We start from the raw sequence: 21,692 nt of genomic DNA on the forward strand, positions 1-21,692 counted from the left end.
CCTCCCTGGTGTGCCTAGATTTCATGCGCAGGATCTCAGAGCTCAAGTGGTCGCATGTGGACAAGCCTCTCCTCTATGGTCCTAGGACAAGTGACTCCAGTGCCAGGAAGCCCACTCCTCCTGGGGCAGCACATGTCTTTGAGACAACTTTGGGTGATGGGAACTTTTTTCCCTGATGTCCAGCTAAGCTCTCACCCCTCTGCCTCTTTGACCCTTATTTCTCCTGGTTCGATTCTCTAAGACCAAAGAACATGATCCTTCACATGGTTGGCCCTTTAGATTTCTGAGGGCAGCCCCCTCATCAGCCTTCTGTGATCTTGGCTAAAAATGCCCATCCTCAGATGGCACAGTCTCCAGGCCCTTCATCATCCTAGTTACCTTCTGGATGGTTCTAATTTAGCAACATTCTTTCCAAATTGGGGTGGCCAGAACTGAGCCAAATGCCCCAAATGACCTGCATAATTTTCAGTCATATTCATTCATCTGGAGTTGGGATGGGTATCTACTGTTCCCAATAAGAGCCACCATTTTATGGTGATAGGAAACCCCTCCCTAACTGATAAAGCTCCCACTACCCATGTAGACCAGTACCTGCTGCTCTCTGACTTTTTAGCCTTAAGGAGCCACCTGAGGTACTGAGAGCTTAGTGACCCACCCACCATCACAGAGTCCGTGCATATCAGAGGAAGGACTCAAACCCAGGTCCTTCTGGGTCTAAAGTCATCCCTTTCTCCTCTAGGAAATACTATCTCTCTGGCTGCTGGGTTCTTAGCAGAGAATGCACTGATTTCTGTGATCACAAGGCTCCATGGAAATGGAGGAAGCTGCTTCTAGAAGGATAAAGAAAGTCCTGAGTTCTCTTCCTCCTTCAGCGGTACTTTTCCCCTTTTGGCCCTGAGTAATAACTTACTGAGCCTATAGGGATAAAAAGCAATGAGCAGCTTCTCAGCTCTAGTCATGAAGAAAATAGCCTGAGGGCAAGGATATCCAGTAGTTAGCATCCAGAGAGGAGGTGTGAGGCTGATCCCTCCCTCTCAGGCCCTTCCAGCCCTAAATCCAAGGCCAGTGACCTGCCCCTGCAGCCACCCTCCACTCTGGCCTCTGGGGCCCAGAAATTCAAGCAGGGCTCAGGCTGCTGCAGGGGGCTCCCGTATGTGCAAGGGGAGGATGAGTACTGGCTATGTGTCCTTCCACAGCTGTGCTCCAGCGGCTCTTCCTTCCCCACCAGAGGACAGGGCTGCCTTTCTCTGGGGGCCGAAGGTGCTGAGTACAGCAGATTGTTAGCTGGGACAATGCAGGGATTGATTAGCAGCAGAGACAGAACTGCTGTCTCCTCGACATCACTTCCCATGTGGAAGCAGGGCCCTGAACCCTCAGGGGAGCTTCAAGTGCTGGGGCCTACAGAGATCCAGTTACAGGAAATGAGTGTCCTCCCCCTCTTCTGCTCAGATGCTGGCCTGACCCTCCCCTGGGGGCTCTTCCTCTCTAAAGACACAATGGCTCAAGAGGTCAGAGGACAGAAGTGAGAGATTCTAAGGTGAGAAAGAAAAGCCTCAAGATCATATACTGGGCAGTGAGCACATGGTCCAGGAGGGACCTGAGAGACCATTAGACAATCCCTTCACTTTCCAGATGAGGAAGGTGAGGCCCAAAGAAGGATCCCAGGATGACCACAGATCTGAGAAGGCAGGGCCCTCGGAAGCCACCTAGCCTACCCTGGGGGAAGGGGGCAAGGACATCTCAAAGGCCCCCTTTTTAGCTCCTGGACCTTAGAAAGCCAAGTGGTACAGGGAAGAGAGGGCTATTTTTGAAGTCTGGTAGCCTGGGTTCTACCCCAAGGGGCTGCTTTCTCTTTGGGTGACCTAGGACAAATCACTTTCCTTCTTTGGGTCTCAGTTTTAATCCTCTGTAAAAGGGGAAAAAGATTGGATGAGGTGCCTTTCCTCAACCAGATCTCATAATTCCCTAACTTTTGTGCCACCAGAGCTTTCTGCAGGTCCCATGTGCTCCTGCTTCTTTGTCCTCCCATGTCCCACATGAAAGCTGCCAGGTCAATGACCATATTTTCTCTTTCTCAGTCTCTAGACTTGTAGGCCCAGTCAGACTGCAAACCTGAGCATATCACCCTAGCCAAATGATGCCATCTTCATCTTACAATAAACATCACATCAACAGATGATTGAACCATGACAGGTCATAGGAGCATCTTCTCCAAGAAATTACTGAAACAACTTTTGAATCTCCCATATCCAGGCTACCCATTGTGCCATTCCTTCAATCCAGCCTCATGAGAGGCCTTTTGCCTGCCTTCTCTGTGGTCTAGCAAAATTAGCCTTTCTGCTGTTCCTCACACAGCTCACCATCTCCCAAGTCCATGCCTTTTCACGGGCCATTCCCATGCCTGAAATTCATTCCCTCCTCCTTTCAGCCTCATAGAAATCTCTTACTCTCTCCAAGACTTGGTTCAAATGTCTTTCCTGATCTCCCCAACTATGAGGATCCTCCCTTCCCAACCTTGCATTTATTCTGAATACAGCAGACACTTAAATTATTGTTGGTGGATCAAGCCATTCCTTCCACCAGCGTTTAATAAGCTATGTGTCTAATACTATGGGTGAGTGTTAGATGATGGAGATAGAAGGGCAGAAATGAAAACATCTTTATTCTAAAGGTGTTTATACTCTTTCACTCCCCAAAGCATGCTGGGGACTTTGACCCACAGGAGAAATTCTCTTGGTATTAGTCTGCATTAATCACTGATGCCAGTGAGCAAAGCAAATTGGATGCTTCCTGAGACCACCAGATACTCTGGGGATGGGCTGTCCACTAAGCCACAGCCGTTGGCTTTCATACACCTCTGCTTCCAAGGATTTTCCCTGGACCCTCCAAAACATTTGTTACCTGTTTCCAAATGGCTAGTTTTTTACTGTGTAGCATGGGACAGAGGTGTGGAGGTGAGGGGTAGAGTCCAGATTTGGAACAGAGTCAGGGCAGGGAAGTTTTAGAAGGAGGAAAAATGAGTGCCCAAACCACAAATCCATTGGAAGTCAGCCTGCTTTCCCCTGCTTCCTGAGTTGGTGTAAATCATGGATCTCTACCCTTTCAGTGGGACTTGGTTTATGAGGTAGAGGGGAAGGAGTCTTCAGTTTTCAAGCTCAGAATGAATAAGGAAAGACCACTTTACAAAAATCTGCTGAAAAACAGAATTACCCGGCTTTTGAGAGTTCTAAGGGTTAGTAATGAGGGTGAATGAAAATCATGACATTAACCATGTCCTGTACTCTCTGTCTCTGCTAGACTGAAATTTCCATCACAGCAAGCCTGACACCTAGGTACTTTTACAAGTCTCATAGTGTCTAGCACAATGCTTTGCAAAAACTCGGCACTTGGCAAGTGATGGTTCAATAATTGATGGATTGAATAAATTCTTTCCATGGGGACCTAGGATTTCTCCTTCTCATCAAGACCCTAGCAGATTGATCTACACACAATAGGCCTTTAATAAATGTTTGCTGAATGAATGGACTGCATGGTGCTTTATTTGAAAGGTTTATCCCAGATGTGAAAGAGCACATCACTTCTCAGAGGAGGTGAGGACAAGTCATTGGCATGCCCCAACTGGCATGGAGCCAGGAGACCCAGGTTCAAATCCCAGACCTGCTGTTTAGTACCCGTGTGACCTTGGGCCAATCCCATCTTCTCTCTGGGTTTCCATGTTCTTATTTGTCAAATAAGAGGGTTGAACTACCCCCCTAGCCTGCTGCCTAGCTGCCTGGTCTCCCTCTCCTTTGTTGGAGAGGTTGGAAAGGTGATCCTTATTCAGTAGTGGGTTGGACTTGGAGCCCTGTAGCTCTAAGAGATTCTGCAATCTCTAAGGCCTGTTGTAGACATTGTAAACTTCTTACAGATACAACTACTTCTTGATATATCCTTGGAACCCATTCCATGGTTTATTTTCATTCAGTAACTGGTTAATGGCAGACTCTTTCACCCTACCCCCTTTCCTCAAGTGCCCCAATTCTCTCCTCCTGAAAATTGTGTGAACTTAGGGACTGAAAAACTGACAATAATATTAACCAATTAGGATTAGAATTAGGGAAGGAAATTAGATTTTTTAAATCCTATCAAATACATTTCAGAATCAAGCAGAAATTTTTTCATGATTTTTTGAGGAATTATCCAGATTGCAATAAGACCCCTACCGATGGCACCAATGATCAATAATTGGCAGTTTTATGGGAACTATATTACCTATTAAGGGACAGAGACAAAAAAGAAAAAAAGTGGTCACAGCACAGCCAGGAGTACCTTGCTCCTTGGAAAGGCTAGCCTGAGCTGATCACAGTAATCAAAAATCTCAGATTGGGCAGGGACCTTAACCATATATTAAAAGCAGGATTCCTCTCTATTGCAACCTTATAGGTGGTCATTTGGCTTGTGGTTGGATACCCCCAGTAATGGGAAGATGACCCCTTTATAAGACTTTAGAACCCTTTCTGCATAGCTCTAGTTCATATGGAGTTCTTCCTCATATTGAGTTGAATCTCCCGTGCTATAATTCCACCAATGGATCACAGGTGGGACTTTGGAACTACCCCTGGTCAGGTTTGCATCGGGACTGAGCCACACCGCACACTTAGCTGGTAGATTTGGAAACAGTTGTTGGTTCTACAGAAGAGCAGTAAATGCACGGAGCCAATCATCTTTCTTCGGGTGACCTCTCTTAGAGTGCTGCCATGTTGTAAATAGGTGCCTGTGCCTAGAGGCTTGGGGCTAATGTAGAGGTACTAGGGAAAATATGGGGAAGCTTGGTAGTGTATTGTGCATACCTGTTAGGAACTTGAGCTCAAAAGGCCCTAGAGACAAAGTCATGATAATTAGGAACAGCAGGTCACAGTGGGTGCCAATCCTGGCATTTGGACCTTGGTTGTCTTCTTGTCATATGTTGGGGTCTGACAAGAAGCACCTACTCCCATGAAGGGAGAAGGGAGTGAATTGCTAGGAAAAGAAAGGTCACACACCTCAAAGGGAGGGATGGGCTAATGGAGCTTTGAAGGCAGGTGGGGGGTTGGGTTTGAGTTGTACCATTGTGCTCAGTGGGACCTCTGGCTGAAGGAAGATTGACAGTTCAACTCACTCAATTCCTCACTAAACTGCATTCAACTTAAGGGCATCCTTAGAAGGGTCTATTCTTTATCTCCCTCTCCCTACCCCCCTACTCTGCCCCTAGCCATTCATTTCCAGGTACCACAGGATAGCATTTAAGCTAGCAATAATATTGATTCTTGGGGCTAGAGGAAAGGTGGGTTCTTTGGATTGCATTCTAAGTACATTCCTTATGGACTCCTACTTTGGGAATCAGATTCCTTCCCAAGCTTGAAAGGCAAAGTTCCACCTGAGCACACCTTCTGTATACAGGCCCTGATTCTGCAGGTGTGTGTGGCTGTCTGTCTGTCTCTCCCCTCCCTGTGAGGTTCTGGGATTATGGAATACAGCCCCTCTCTGGATCCATGCTCTGCAAACACTTTCTGAAGAATATTTATAATGGTGTCAGACACTGAATATTTTATGACGATCCTGCTGGTGATATAGTATACTCTCACTCCTGGACAAAAGCTTCTTTCCTGCAACCAATTAAGGGGAAACCAGTGGAAGAGATTCAAAAAGGGGTGTGCAGTAGGAGGCAAAGAGTCTATTTCTCAAACTGCAGAATCTTCCTTGTTCTCGCATATATGAGGACTAGCACATCTGCTGGATGAGATGCCCTCCATCCATCTTGGCCAGCAAAAATGGTGCTTTTCAGGAAGACTGACCCACAAAAATCATCACCATGTTGACTTAGAGTCAAAGATGTTCAAAGCTGAAGACTGAGATTAGGCTAGTCCAACCTCAACATTATGGATGAGAAATCATTCTTGATACTTTGCTCTAGGTGATCCCCTGCTCAAGACCAAGTTCAACCTCTCTCTGTCTAGAAGCCCTCTTGGTCTTTAGAGAAGCTGAGACCTTTTCTCCCTGGTCTTTGGAGGGCCCCCCTTGCCTTCACTTACCATAGCTGACATTTCTATTGCACCTGAAAGTTTGCAAAGCACTTTAAATACATGACACCATTTGATCTTCAAAACAGTCCTTTGAAGTGTGTACTCTTCTTATCCCCACTGCACAGATGAGGACAGTGAGATTGGGAGAGAACTTGCCCAAGGTTACACAGTTAGTGTCTGAAGCAGGATTTTAATTTGGGTCTTCCTGACTCCAAGTCCAACACTCTTATCAGCTAGACTTTCTTTCCTGCCACCTACATACTTTTCATTCTCCCCTGATTATTAGACACAAAAATTCCCCAAACAAGCCTCACCTCTGTTCAGAACATGCAATGCCTTGCTCAGCCCCTTGAGCCTGAGCATATCTTGGGTTGCCTTATCCTTCTCTAGCAATCTTTGGGGAAAATTTATCTTCCCCCTTTATCTCTTCCCTTCTTTCTTTCCTCCTCTCTCCCCTTCCTTTTCTTATATTTCCCATCCAACAGACTTCCGTATTATTACAAAATGGGCATTTCTAAAGCCTTCCAATCAAATGCCTTTCCATATCATCTCTACTTGTACCTTTCTTTTCAAAGTGTGCTAGCAAGTTTTAGGACCTGGATTTCAACAGTCTCTTCAGGATGGAAGTTACTCATCTACTGCTTCAAATGTCTCCCCCAACTTCTTACGCTGGGTAGGGTTGGCCGGGATGATTTCTGGTTCCCTCAGAGCTAACCTGCTAAGCTTCATTGCCTTTTGAAGGATGAAGTGGGAATGAAAGAAGAGATTGATTTTTATAGACTATTCTCCTCACCCTCAACCTGTACTTATCTCAAGTATTTTGCTCAAAACCACAGAAAAAAACTCTGAATGAAAAGGAAAGAATGGAACAGAGTGATACCTCCGAGCCCAGTGTCAGGCGATTGTGCCAATCTCAGGCTGCTGAGAGGGAGAGTGTATAGATAGACAGGGGGAGAAGCTTGGGAAGTCACTCTGAATCCCTAGACATGGACCCTGGCTGATTTCTTCCACTGTAGTTTTATCCAAACAGAAGAGATGAATATATTTTGAAATGACTGAAAACCCAGGAAGGATGAAAAGTGAGGGGAGAAAGGGGAGCAGGAACAGAGAAAGGAGGGTGAGGGCGTGTGGCACTAAGGGATGAGGAAAAGAGGGCAGACACTAACCACAAGATTGGTGAGGTGCAAAGATGGCATGCTCAGACCAAAGAAAAGCCTTTTAAAAGGGAGACAAAAGTGAAATAACCCCTCCCCACCAATTTTGCTAAAGCTTTGTAGAGAGAGCCAGCAGCTAAAAAAAAGAAAGAAACTAAAAAAGGATATATGGAAAAAAATCAAAAGACAAAGGACCCAATTATCAACCAGTCAGAGCACAGTTCACAGGAAATGTGGCCTGCACAGCTGCTGCCCAGGGATGCCCATTCTGAGTCCAACCAAAAAGATTCAGGAGATTCAAAATAAAGACCCTCCAGAGACCAGCCCACAATGGGGGGTTGGGGAGGGAGGTTCTCCTTCTTTGGTTGATTTTATTCATTTTGTAAATTTTGTAAAATCTCAGATTTCCCAAGAGGAAAAAAGAAAAATTGGAAGAACCCAGCTCTTTCTGTTGGAGACTGCAGGAGCCTATGTGCCATTTCTTGCCTGTTCCCGGGGCCTTCTTGCTCTGGACTCTTTCCCCTCCCACACCCCTCATTCTGAAAATTTCCTTTGCTGGAAGAGGGAATCCTCAAAGCTGTCCCAGGTATTAAGAAAAACAGAGCTAGAATCTGATCTGGCTGACTTTTCCCTAGAGCCTCCCAGAAAGTTATCTCCTCTCTAGATTTCTCTAGCCTTTACTGGTTTTTAAGACTCTTGGACATTATGCCCTCAGGAAGAATCTTCCTATGGAGCAAAGCTGGCAAGGCTAGACTCATTGTTGTCCATTTCAAGAGCTTTTTTTTTTTTTTTATCAAGACCGCCATCTTTCACAAACTGATGAGCTCTATGACTGTGACACTGTTTTTCCAGAAGGTCACTTGAAAGCTGATTATTATTCAGGATTCATTGAATGATGCAGTGAAATCCCATTTTATTGACCTTCTCTGCTAGATAGCTCCCAGGCTGAACTCAAATCAAGCCAGTGGGGGTTTCACAATCCAGCCTAATGATTGGGTGAAGAACCATATTGCTTGGTGGGCCTTCAGATACTTTTCTCCATGACCTGGACCAGAGGAAGAGTGAGTTCAACTTCCAGTGGCTGTTATGTTAGAATTCTTGGAGAAAGCACTCTACTCTTTGCAGCCTAGGTCCCACATGGGACCTCTGAAGATGCCCGATTTCTTCCTCTGACACAATAAAATTCCTTTTATCTCTTGCATAATAAAAATATCCAAATGTTATCATGTTCCCTTTGGACTGGCCTTCCATTCTGGCATATCAATCACAGGGGTAAGATTGAAAAGGACCTAAACTTTTGTCTAGTCCAGCTATAAGATTATACAGAGGAGAGAACTGAAATGACTGATGCTGGGTCACACAGGGCACAGCACGTGCTCAAGTGAGGATTTGAACCTGGATACTTTGACTCAAACTCCACCACTGGTTTGACTCCCCTCTCCTTCTACTGCACATATTCTCCATGGAACTAATAATATTCCATCTTTCATCTGACTTGTCACAAATAAAGTCCTCTCAGTCTGGAGAGCAGTTCGCTTGCTGTTATTAGTGACACCTTAAGTCTCTAGAGTGCTATCGTCTGTTCAAAGCCCTTCCATCCAAGTGAGCCCATCTAAGCCTCACAGCAGCTCTGTAATAAGCATGGAAAATATTATTATTCCCATTTGACAGATGAAGAAATTGAGGCCTCGGAGGGACATTCAATGATTTGCCTAAGGTCACAGAACTCGTTTGCAGCAGAGTTGAACTCAAGTTTCCTAGACTGGTGTTACATACATACACACATACATACATATACATACACACAACACAATATACACATATGTATATGTATATGTACACATATATTTATATGTGCATATGTATCTATATATCTATACACATGTATGTGTATATGCACATGCACACATACTTTTTTCCTTGGCATTTTTCTCATGTCTCTGTTCCACTTCGCACAGAGAGTCCCTTCTATGGTTATGGGCCCTGGTATCACAAACTCATACCCACTAGCATTTGAATTATTCATGACACAGGAACAGATCAATTATCTATTGCTAATTTCAGAGCCTGCATCAGCTGGGGTTCATGAGAGCTTCCAGGAGCAAAATGAAAGCAACCACAAGCAAGAACTTTAAAGCAAAATGTTATGTGCTTTCCATCTCATTTGTGACAGAGATGAAGTCAAGACTAGCAGCTAGAGGCATGGCTTTAGGCCTGGGTTTGAGCCCTACCTTTGACACATTAGCTGTGTGACCATGGGCAAGCCACTTATTCTCAAGTGCCCCAAAAGATTCTCTAAGACTTATCCAAGTTACAGAAGCCATCCGTGTGCATTGGCAGAGGGAGTGTCCACACTGGGAGTTCCCCATGTCAATGAAATCTCACAGTGAAAGTAAGAAAGATGACTAGCTCCTATAACCAAGGTCACCAAGAGTTGACTACAGCTCCTACTTCTTCTGCCTCTCCCCAATGGTCTTCCTTTGGCAAGTTCTTCAATAGATTCTACCAGACTCTGCTCAACAGCAGCTGCCTAACCCAATTGGTCACTTCCCTATGATTCTTAAAGACTCTGTGTCAATAGACCTAGAGCCCCCATGTTGGAAATGGTTCTACTCTACAGAGATGTCCCATGCCCTTGGGCTCTCAGGGCATAGGAAGGTTAGGATCATAGCCCTGAACATCTGTGGAATTGGTGCCCTCACAGGTCCAATCGTGCTCAGACCGCAGTTCCCTCATGCGAAAGAGCTAGTTCCCTCCCAGCATGCTCTCCTGAAACCTCACCAACCTTCCTACTAAACTGAACAGGGGGGAGCGGTCGTAAAATGGATCCCGGCCACCATCACACAGCGAGCACTCTGGAAAGATGTCTTCCTCGAAGTCCTCCTCCTCCTCCTCCTCCTCCTCCTCCTCATCCTCCTCCTCCTCCTCCTCCTCATCCTCCTCCTCCTCCTTCCCCACATGCTGCTCGTCAGCAGGCTCGGTGATGTCGGAGTCGGGGTTCGAGAAGGTGGGGGAGGGGGTGAGATCAGCCATGCGCTCGCTCATGCATGTGTTGAAAAGAGGAGAGCTGTTGCAGCCAGAGACATCTGAGCTGAGGTTAGTACAAGATAGAAGAGAGGTTAACACCAGCTATTCCAAACTGAGCAGGATAGAGAAGGAAAAAAAATGTAAAAAAAAACCCAAAACAAAAAACAATCCCAAACCAGGAGCAATCACAACAAAAATCCCACCAAGAAAGGCTGATGTTAGAGATGGAAAAAAACAAAAATCAAAACCGGATCCCCCTCCCTGTGCCTCACACAGAAGCTGCAAGAGCTGTCAGCTGGAAGGATCAAAACAGAACAATTCAACTGATGGGATTCCCAGGGTGGGTCAAGAGAAAAACACATTTATTAGAACCAGACATACCCTCCGGTTCCCAGGTCAGGCCTGGCCTGGCCTCTACTTTGGGGGTGAGAGGTCCAAGGACAAGGGTCAGATTGATGAGACCTTTGAGGTGACAGCCCCATGCCCTTCCAATCAGAATGCTGAAGGCACAGGTGTGCAAGTGAGTCATACAGCACAGAGATGGATGCTGGCAGCTCAGTGAGAACACACACAAAGACACACATGTCCAAAGATGCAAAAACCCATCTGGGAGTCATGGATGCCAACAAATGTCTTCACCCAGTCTTCAGATGTGGGCTCCCCCTCTCCCCATCCCTTGCAAAAGAAGGAGTTGCTATGGGCTCTGATTAGATGTGGCCAAAAGCTGGCAGTGCTGATGGTGGGGATGCTTTGGGACTCCAGGTAAGGAGTACAGCATTCAGTTCATTCTCCATCATTGGCTGGCCTAAAAACCCACTCTCTGATCACCCCCACACTGGGTGGGTAACAGAACCCTCGGTCTCATTTTTAGGTCAATCCAGTAACTGGTGCCTTCTCAGTGGAGGGCTTCTATATTTGTAATTCCATAGGAATTCTTTCTCTCTCTCTTTCTGTCTGTCTGTCAGGAGAAGAAAAGAATTCTCTCACCTGCCAACCAGCCGGAACCAAGGGAATCGGTCATAGAAAGGGTCCCCACCAGTCACCACATTGTCACAGTCCTCAATGACACTGGAAGGCACCTCAGCAGCCCGGTCATACATCTCACGCATCAAGTCAAGTCTCTGTCTGGAATAAGAAGAGACAAGTGGCCTGAGCTGATGCCTGCGGGCAAAATACCTTGGATGACAGAGTGCCCAGGGACCTGACTGACTCTCCATAGTGGTGGGATGTGGACTCATTGAGTAAATCTTGAGAAGAGAATGAGGGGGAGAAATAATTCTGTTGATAGCTAATGGGGTGGGTGGAGGGAAAGAGACCTTGTAGAGTTGAGCAATGGGGAGGAAACTCTTCCTGCCTTCATGACCAGTTAGTGTCAGTATGGGACAAAGCCCCAGTTATCCCACATCCATTGTTATGCAGTGTGAAGTCACCCAACTCTCCTTCAAGGCTGTCTGGCAGGACACTCAACATGAACTTCCCTAAAAAATACCTTTAAAGAATCAATCCAAGATGATAGGATCATAGAATTAGGGCTAGAAGGGAAAAACATTTTTCAGATGGGGAAACTGAGGCTTCTAGTGATTAAGTGACTTATTTGAGGTTGCAGAGCAGCACAAGCAGTGTTTGAACTTATGTTCTCTGACTCCAAAGACCATTTTCTAGCCTGCAGGCTTATTCTAGACTGAATTCTTATCCACTTATGGTTTTGGGTTTTCCCTTTGGGCAAAGCATATACATAAATATCTAGAAGGTTGGCTAATAGAGAATGGCAGCACTTTGAGTCTCACAGCCCTGAACTTGGCTTAGCTCATATGACACCTCCTCCTGTGTGGTTCCCCAGATATTAGTGCTTTCTATCTACCAGTATGTGTATTTGTTTACCTTGGCATAGGTGGTAATTACAGTAGAATGAAAGCTCCTTGGGGAAAGAGATTATTTCATTTTATCCCTAAAGTCTGACTCATAGTAGGTGCTTAATTGTTGGAGTAAGTGAACAACCTCACTGTGTTCATTCTTACCACCCTGAATCTGAAGGGGCATGAGGTGTCAGGATAGAAGTCCTGACTTGTCTGCTTTTTTTCCAGTCAACCAATTACCTTCACTGAAATTAGATACCTAACAAAATTGTTGTTGTTGTTCAGTTGTTTTTGGTTGAGTCACAGTTCTCTGTGACCCCATTTGGGGCTTTCTTGGCAGAGATACTGGAGTGGTTTTTCATTTCCTTCTTCAGCTCATTTTACAAATAAGGAAATTGAGGCAAACAAGGATAAGGAACTTGCCCAGGGTCACATAGCTAGGAAATATCTGAGGCCGATTTGACTTCACAAAGATGAGTCTTCCTGACTACAAGCCTGGAGTTCCATCCACTGTGCCACCTAAGTCTCTCAGAATTGATTACCCATTTGTGAATCACCTGGGGGGCAGCAGGTTGGGTTGGGGTGGATTTTTGTTCCTGCACTAATTTCTTTACAACATACTCTACTCCTTACCTATCTGCCCTGATCACTAGACAGTCCATGTTCAGAGAATGGAACTTAACATTAGGATGTTCGAAGGAAAATTAACTAATAATGGGTGATCTGTGACCCAACAGTTGTCAGATATCCCTAACTGAAAATATGACTTCAAGCCATACCAATCACATTACCAGATAATTATTTTCTAGAGCTAGAAAAAATAATGTCAAAATTCATCCGGAAGAACAAAAGGTCCAGAATATCAAGGTAACTAATGAAAAGAAATGCTAGGGAAGGTAGCCTAGCCCTACCAGATCTCAAATTGTATTATAAAGCAGCAATCATCAAAGTTACTTGGTACTGGCTAAGAAATAGAAGGGTAGACCAGTGGACTAGGTTAGGTACTCAAGACACAGAAGTCAATAAATATAGCAATAAATATCTTGGGTTTGATAAACCCAAGAACACCAGCTTCTGGGATAATAACTCACTGTTTGACAAAAACTGCTGGGAAAACTTGATAACAGTGTGGTGGAAACTGGGCATAGACCAATGCCTGACACCATATATAAGAATAAAGTCCAAATGGACACATGACCTAGGTATAAAGATTGATACTATAAATAAATTAAGGAAGCAAGATTTATAGAGAATGGAGAATTTTTTGACCAAACAAGAGAGAGAGAACATCATGAAGTGCAGAATGGATAATTTTGATTACATTAAATTGAAAAGTCTTTGCACAAACAATGCACAAACCCAATGCAACCAAGATTAGGAGGGAAGCAGAAAACTGGGAAAGGATTTTTGCAACTAATGTCTGTGATAAAGGCCTCATTTCTAAAATATATAGAGAATTGAGTCAAATGTACAAGAAGACAAGTCATTCCCCAATTGATAAATGGTCAAAGGATATGAACAGGCAGTTTTCAGAGGAAGAAATTAAAGCTATCTGTAGTCATATGAAAAAATGTTCTAAACCATTATTGATTAGAGAGATACTAATCCAAACAACTCTGAGGTACCACACTACACCTATCAGATTGGCTAACATGACAAAACAGGAAAATGATAAATGTTGGAGAAGATGTGGGAGAGTTGGAACACTAATTCATTGTTGGTAGAGCTGTGAGCTGATCCAACCAGTCTGGAGAGCAATTTGGAACTATGCCCAAAGGGCTACAAAAATGTGCATACCCTTTGATCCAACAATATCACTTCGAGGACTTTTCCCAAAGCGATCATAGAAATGGGAAAGGGTCCCACATGTACAAAAACATTTATAGCAGCTCTCTTTGTGGTGACCAAGAACTGGAAATCAAGGGGATGCCCATCAATTGGGGAATGGCTGAACAAGTTGTGGTATACGAATATAGTGGAATACTACTGTGCTGTAAGAAATGATGAACAGGAAGACTTCAGAGAAGCCTGGAAAGACTTATATGATCTGATGCTGAGTGAAAGGAGCAGAACCAGGAGAACTTTGTACACAGCAACAACTACAGTGTGTGAGGAATTTTTCTGGTAGACTTAACCCTTTACAGCAATGCAAGGACCTAAAAAATTCCCAAAGGCAAAATGCCATCCACATCCAGAGAAAGAACTATGGAACTGGAACGCAGAATGAAGCAGACTATTTTCTCTTGTGATTTGTTTTGGTTTGGTTTGTTTTTTCTCATGGTTTCTCTCATTCATTTTAATTCTTCCAAGCAATGTGACTAAGGTGAAAATGTATTTAGCAAGAACATATGTTTCGAACCCATAAAAGATTGCACAGAGGGAGGGGGGAGGGAAGGAGGAAGGAAGAGGAGAAAATCTAAGATTTATGGAAGTGATTGTATAAAACTGAAAACAAATAAATTAATTAATTTAGAAATATGACTTCCAACTATGCCTTGCTGTTCTCATTCACTTGATTGAAGTCTCTGCTGCTTCAATACATTCATTACAAAGATAAGGGAAAGGGTATTCAGGGAACAGATATTCAGGGACAGATTTGAAGTTTTTTGGGGGGGGCGTGATCATGAGGGGTTCAGACTTGTAACTTGATTGGAACAGGGAATTCCCAATGTGCAGACTCCCTCCAACAACATAGATTGGCATTTGTGTTGCAAGTCATCTTATAGAATTGCCTGCAGCCCAGAGTCAAGCAGCTTGTCATATGTGTCAGTGGCAGGGCCTGAATCTAGATTTCCCTGACCCCAAGACTGGTTTTCTCTCCACTGCTCCATATTGCCTCTCACAGAGATGTCTACAATGTCATGTGGTTCTTGGCAGAAGCAAGTCAGGAAACCATGATGTCTGGATGTTTGTGCCATTGTCCTTTCTAACCTTCTTTACTCTCTGCTCTACGTAAAGTAGTTCACATAAGAGAAAGAACACGAAGTAACTGGATTATAATCTTGAAGTCTACAAGGAGTTCTCACAAATGGGATGCCAAGTTGTTAATGCTGATGCCCATGGAAGACCAAGCCAGAGGAAATTAGAACAGTAAAAATCACGGGTAAATGATGGAAAGGCAGTTAGGGTCAGAAAATGCAGAAAGGGAAGACCAAGAGAGGCAATCCAGTCTCCATGCCTGAAGTTTTTCCAAGAAAAGAATAGAAAATCACTGACTTACAATGTTCTGTCTTACCATAGCTATAGCTTGGAATTTTGGCACTGTGTATTAAGCGCCACAGATACCTCCTGCATTTTGGAGGTGGGGGGGAGGGGGCTCACTGGAGTTAGAGAAGCATAGAGTGATCTAGACTGGGGAAGAATTTTCCCATCAAGTGGTAAACTCTGTTTTATATTTCTGAAAGGGATGCAAGTGGAGTCAGTGTCCTCTAAATTCAGCTCCCTGTATATTCAGAGTCCTGAGACAATGCCCCATTGGCCTTTCCTAGTTATAACTCTAATTCTCACACATGTATTCTACTGTGCATAGCGATAGCTGTGTTAAGAAGCTTGGCTTCTGAACACCAAAGGGTAGCTCACCTAACAGTGTATTTTAATGTAGTTCTAATGATAACTTCTTATTCAGTGAGATTTGCTCTCTGGGTCCCACATGTCCATAATTCCTCCTCTTCCATTCATGGAATCTGAGATCCCAAACAAGCCTTGGCTGGGTTATTTCTACCAAGGTCATTCGCACCAAAAAGCACTCAGCATGTAGCCTGTCAGACTCTGCTATCCTGGGGTTCAATAAAATACAGTGAAAAGAGCATTGCCTCTATTTGGAGGATCTGTGTTCAAATTCCACCTCAGATGGCTACCATTTATGTGATTCTGAGCAAGCCACTTCCCTCCTCTGAGGCTCAGTTTCCTCATCTGTAAAATGAAGAGGTTGAGCCAGACTACTTCTAAGCCCCAAAATGAAAATCTGTATATTTCCCCAACTGGTCCAATCACACAAGGACATTTCCTAAGCCTTTCTCTTCTCTCCAAATCTCTAGCTGCCATCAGGTCCCGGGTTGTAGAAGCTGCCTTCTCAGTGGTTATTCTTCTTCCTCCAGCCTCCCCCTTCTCAGATCCTCATGCTTCCTTGTCACCTGACCCCTACCTGAGTTTTTCCAGTGTCCAGTAATGTGTAGCACCATTCTTCTGGTCCTGGACCTCAATAGCTACTATAGTCCGTGGGAAGGGCCGTTTTTCTCTTTCTTTGGCAGCATCGGGGGGAAGCAAATCCGGAGGTAGGGGAGAGTAGAGAGTGTCCGTAAGGAGAACAAATTGGAATTGGACCTGGTGACAAACACAGGGAGAAAATGTCCAAGCATCCCCAAGCTGCCAGGATCTCCAGCTGAGAATTTCACTTATCCTTCCCTTTTCCCCTCTCCCCTACAGTATGGCAGCCAGGAACTGGGAGGTAAGCTCTTGGGATCCTCACCAGGAGCTTTCCAGAAAACTGAGAGGAGACTGTCACCAGACAGGCTAGTTCAATTGAAGATTTTTGAACCAAAGATCTCACAGAGGAAATTTCATCAGCCTGCCTGGTTAAGGACTTACCTGAGAAAGGGGTAGATTTCCATCCCAGTATCTTTTTCAGATACTCTGTACTCCCCACCCCCACATAAAATATCTACCTCATTCCTAGGGTTTAGCACTTTGCAATGCAGATAAAACAATGAATATCACCACCTCCAGGTCATGGAAGGGAGAGAGCAGTCCAGTGAGGGCGGGAATACTTTTAGATGGTATGATGAGAAGTCAGTGATCCTTGGGTCTTGATAGTAACCCGGACAACATTTAGGAGCTAATACAGAGGCACTATCAGGATCAGTGAACTCTCTCCTGCAGCCTCAATATTGGAAGTCAGCTCGGTGAAGGTAGAATGAAGAGATCAGATGGCAGATGGGATGTGGAGATGAGGCATAAAGGTGAAAAGGACACAAATTTTGTCTGAGCATAGTCACTGTGGGGAGGTGGTCTTCCCAGTGACTTCCTATGGTCCAAGCCCTCATGATAGTTCTATCTCTGGGAAAAAGAAAGCTTAACTCTAGCAAAAACAAACCACCTTACCTTTTTCTTTAGCTCCACACTAATGGCGTTGGCTTCTTTCAGGAAAATGGCATTGCCCCACAAGAGGTCTCTCAGAGATGTGAACTGGTACCACTTCCACTTCCTGAAGGCCCAAAGTGCCAGCTCAAATTCCCTCTCTGTCCACTGGACTGTCAAGAGAAAAAAGCAACTTACGTGGTCATTCCAGGGAAGGGCAGCCATTCCCCAGCAATACTCCCTGGAGCCTAGTGCCTTCTGGAAAGTCAGAGATGTAACTTTTCTGACAAGGGAATGCAGGGAATGATTTCCAGTCAATACAAGGGCAGTGAGGATGCCATAAGGGAACCAGATACCCCCAATCACCTTCATGTTCGAGGGTCTTGCCCTCAACAGGAAGCAATTAGTAACTGTATGTTCAAGTAGAGAGAGTAAGAAAAAATGGTGAAGACATCAAAGACAAGAAATGGTTTTTAAAAAATCATATGAGATACTGAGCAAATTAAACTGAATAAAAGCATGGTTATTACAAAAGCAAAATTATAGTATGTCTTGTCTTCAATGGCAGAAATACCAGGAGTGGGCCCTGTACCATGGAGTGAGGAGCTCATGAAAAGAGCAACTCATGAAATGTAAGAAATTTCAGAATAAATTTAGGGTCATGGGATCTCAAGATCTGAGCTCTGGAGTTGGATGGGCCTTAGAGGTTAGTAGTCCAAGCCTTTTGTTTTGGAGATAAGGAAGCTGAGGCTTAGAGGTGAAGTGACTTGCCCAGGTTGTCTGTTACACCATTGGATCAGTGAGTGACCTTGACTTTTTTCCTTCTGTGATAAACAGATTGATCACAGGTTCCCTTCCCCTCTCTAGGCAGCAGCTTCCTTAGTTACACAATGAGAGGGTGAGGCTGGATGATGTCTAGGGTGCCCTCTGAGTCTTTTGATCCTCTCCTTTCATGGGCCAAGCATCATGGTAAGTGGAAAGGATGCTAGATTTGGAATCACAGGAACTTGGTGTAAATCCCAGCCCTGTCATCTGCTCCATCTCTGGCTTCCTCCTTTATAAAATGAGGAGTTGACCTTAATGGTCTTTAAGGTCCTTTCTAACTCGGAATCTGCCATCCAATGTCCCTGACTTAGAGTGGTTGTTTGAGCTGTGTTTCCCTTCATTGGCTGTGGGTGTCATGTGATCACGACTACTCTGAGTAATATTCCTGAAGATATCATAGGATACTCAATAAACACACGGACACTGTCACAGACATTGCAGCACCAAGGAGCTGCCTGCAAAGCCAGGAAGATCTAAGTTCAAATCCTGTCTTGGATACAAATTAGCAGTACGATCCTGGACAAGTAACTCAGCCTCTCTGACTTCTAGGCCAGTGGTGTCCAACTGAAATAGAAATGGATCCCTGGATATAGCATGTCGACTAGGAAACCACAAATGAACATTATCTATATTGCATTGTATTCTTCTTTATTTCGTTAAATATTTCCCAATTACATTTTCTACCGATTCTTGCTGTATTGCAGAGTTTTGGACCAGGATTTGACCCTGGAAATTCTCTATGCAAGTTACAGAGAAGGTGCCAGCCAACACTGGCAGAAGGAATTTCCTCACCCTAAAATTCTTTATACCAGCCTCCGTCCCTATCTCATCACTACTGGTCTACTAGTGTATCCTAATGACCAATCTTTTTTTCTACTCAGAATCTCAGAACTAGAAAGAATCTCAGAGTTTCCCGAGATGAACAAGTATTCCATATATATAATATATGTATATGTATGTGTGTATGCATGTATGTATGTTGTATGTATAACAATAGTTGAACAAGTATTCCCAACAAGGAGTCATTAAGGCTCTGCATGAAGTCCTTCAGTCAGTAGGAGCCTGCCATCTCCTGAGACAGCCTGTGTCACTTGCAGATAACTTTTGTCACAAGACTTCTTTGTACTTTCCATCCATCACCACCCCTAGATAAACATAGGAACCAGGAAACATAGGTTCCTGTTTTCAATTTCCTTGGGCATTTTCTACTTGGAACTGCTCTAGAATAGGGAAAAGACAGAGGATAGCATCCCTTACCTTCATCTTCCGGCTCTTCCTCCTCTTCATTGACCTCTGGGTAATACCTGGAATCCATCTGCTTCTGCAAAGCCTCAAGTTTACTCTCATAGTCCTTAGGGAGAAGAAAGACCAAGTGACCTGTCTGGTCTTCAGCATCCCATGTTCCCCAACCCAAATCATTGCAAGCAAACTACCAAAGGTTTCTGGTTGGGATCTCTTATTAAGTAGGGTCTGAGAAGTCAGAATACTTTATTGACATTAATCTGAGCAGTTCTTATCTCACAGGCACAAAGGTTACTTCAGGACAAAATCCAACCAAGAAATGTGTTGGTGTCCTCTGAGGGCCAGGGGAAAGGGCAATGACTCCTGTACCAGTCTCTGCTGCTCAAGGAGGTAGTTGGCTTCTTCTCTCTCCTTCCGATACTGGTCCTCAAGTTCCTGGAGTCTGTGAACCAGAATGGAGAAAGTAAAGAATGAAAAAGGGAAGCAGGTACAGAGACAGGGAGATTTGTTTGATAATGATGTTGACACCGATGATGATGAAGATGGCGATGATGATGATGTGATATGTGGAGAGCGGTGCTCTGGAGTCAGAAACATTTGAATTTCAAATCTCAGTGCTAACATTTGCTAGATAAGTTTCCCTGGGCAAATCACTAAGCTCCCTAAACTTCAGATAGCTTTTGAAGACCTGTCTAAGTCAAAGGCAGGTTATGATGTATTAGTGAAAGGAATTCTCACAACAGGATATCTCCACGTTGATTAAACCAGAAATCCTCGATGTATTCGCAGAACAATAATAACTATAATTGGGTGAGTGGGATGGATCTGGACTTGTGATCTCATTGGCATAGGGAACTCCTGGTCAACAAATTCGCTCTCCCAGTATAGATCTGCACCTTTCTTGCAACTTAGTTGCCTGAGGCTCTCTGAAGTTTGGTGACTTGCCCAGGGTCACACAGCCAGGATGTGCCATAGGCAGGACTTGAAACCAGGTCTTCCTGACTCTGGATCTGGCCCTTAAACCACTAATGCACCTTGATTTTCAATAGTGATAATAGCTCCAGGAAACCCACTCATCCCCATTCCCATCCCATCCCCTCCTCTCCCATCCCCTTGCATGCCATCCCATTCCATCCAATCCCAGTGCTCCTCACCTCTGTTCCATCTCCTGCTTCATATCAATGCCTTGTTTTTCAAGTAACTCACGCTGGGCAAAGGCCCAGTCCACTGGCTCTGCAGGTGTCTCTGCACATGGGGTCCGTTCACGCTCTTGCCGAGCCTGCTCAGGATGGTTGAATCGGAATACATGACTCTTCCCCATGATAATGCGGTTTCCTGTTACCAAAATAAGGAACAAGATTGGCCTGAGGAAACCAGGAGGTCATCCACAGTGTAGGGGGAACAAGAAGAATCGGAGCAGCCTGTCAAGAATTAGAGCACCCTAGGAAAGGGACTGTGAAGTGAAGGCACTGTGGCCAGTCCTTCTCTCTAGATCAGAAAAAAGCTACATCTTCTGCTATGAATGTACTCAGTGTCATGTGTAACTGTTGCAGTACAGAAACATGGACCTCTCTAGAGGATTTACTGGCAGAGCTGACACAAGGCCAAGTTTCCTGAATGCGCTCTCATCTTTTAAGACAAATTCAGTTCAGGGAATGGAGGAGTAGAAACTCTGGGCACAATGTTGTTATTGTTAGGGGTTGAGATAGGGAGTGGAATTGGCCTGGGTGTAGCAGGTCATCAGAGGAGACATGCAATCTGGAAAGTTCCAATTTCAATTATCTTTCCTAACTAGGCACTAAGTTCAGATGTTTCTCAATAAATTCAATAAATGTTCAGATTGCATCTTGTAGGGTCGAGGACAAAGCTCTAGCTTATCTAGATCTTTTTTGGATTCTGTTTCTGGCATCCAATGTATTTGCTTTCCCTCCCAGTATGTTGTCAACTGCAAATTTGTCAAGCAAGCTATCTATGGCTTTTATCCAAGTCATTGATAAAAATCTTTACTTTGTTATGGAAACGCTTGTTTTATTCCGTAAACTAAAAATAAATAAATAATTGTTTTTAAAAGTAAAAAAAAAAAATCTTAGACCAGGAGTCTAAGGGTTTTAGGGTCAGACTCAGAACCATGGGGCACTCCATGGGGGGACTTCTTGCTAGGCTGATGGTGAGCTTTTAATGGAAATTCTTTGAGATCCAATATTTGACCAATTGTAAATTAACATCACTGTACCATTGCCTATGTCATATCTCTCTACTAGTGTGACATGAGAGACTTGGTTAAATACTTCAGGGAAAAAATTGTGTTTTCCCCTTTTGAGGGAAAGTGGCCTCAGTTATTATTTTGCTTATGATGGCATTTGTAAATCTGCAATTTTGTCTACTAGACTGGGAGCTCCATGAGGCCAGGAATCATTATCTTATGGATTCATCTATTGAATTCTCATAGGACTAGCTCATGATCTTATTCA

At 44.2% G+C, this 21,692-nt stretch overlaps 1 protein-coding gene across 4 annotated transcripts in view; it reads right to left on the reverse strand.

Moving 5' to 3' along the window:
• Window positions 1–21,692, reverse strand: part of KIF1A (kinesin family member 1A) — a 195,640-nt gene that overhangs the window by 70,532 nt on the left and 103,416 nt on the right. For 3 of the 4 annotated variants that reach the window (XM_072618743.1, XM_072618745.1, XM_072618742.1), the window contains exons 20-25: window positions 20,376–20,556; window positions 19,591–19,663; window positions 19,237–19,330; window positions 17,179–17,327; window positions 16,223–16,401; window positions 11,210–11,347 (exon numbers count right to left, since the gene is read on the reverse strand). In XM_072618743.1, the coding sequence (XP_072474844.1) occupies window positions 11,210–11,347; window positions 16,223–16,401; window positions 17,179–17,327; window positions 19,237–19,330; window positions 19,591–19,663; window positions 20,376–20,556 (814 nt within the window). Of the gene's footprint in view, window positions 1–9,980; window positions 10,287–11,209; window positions 11,348–16,222; window positions 16,402–17,178; window positions 17,328–19,236; window positions 19,331–19,590; window positions 19,664–20,375; window positions 20,557–21,692 lie in introns of all 4 variants that reach the window. The other variant, XM_072618746.1, reaches the window with a different exon arrangement.

This window comes from Notamacropus eugenii, chromosome 6, assembly GCF_028372415.1.
Source record: "Notamacropus eugenii isolate mMacEug1 chromosome 6, mMacEug1.pri_v2, whole genome shotgun sequence".
In the NCBI taxonomy this organism is placed as follows: Eukaryota; Metazoa; Chordata; class Mammalia; order Diprotodontia; family Macropodidae; genus Notamacropus; species Notamacropus eugenii.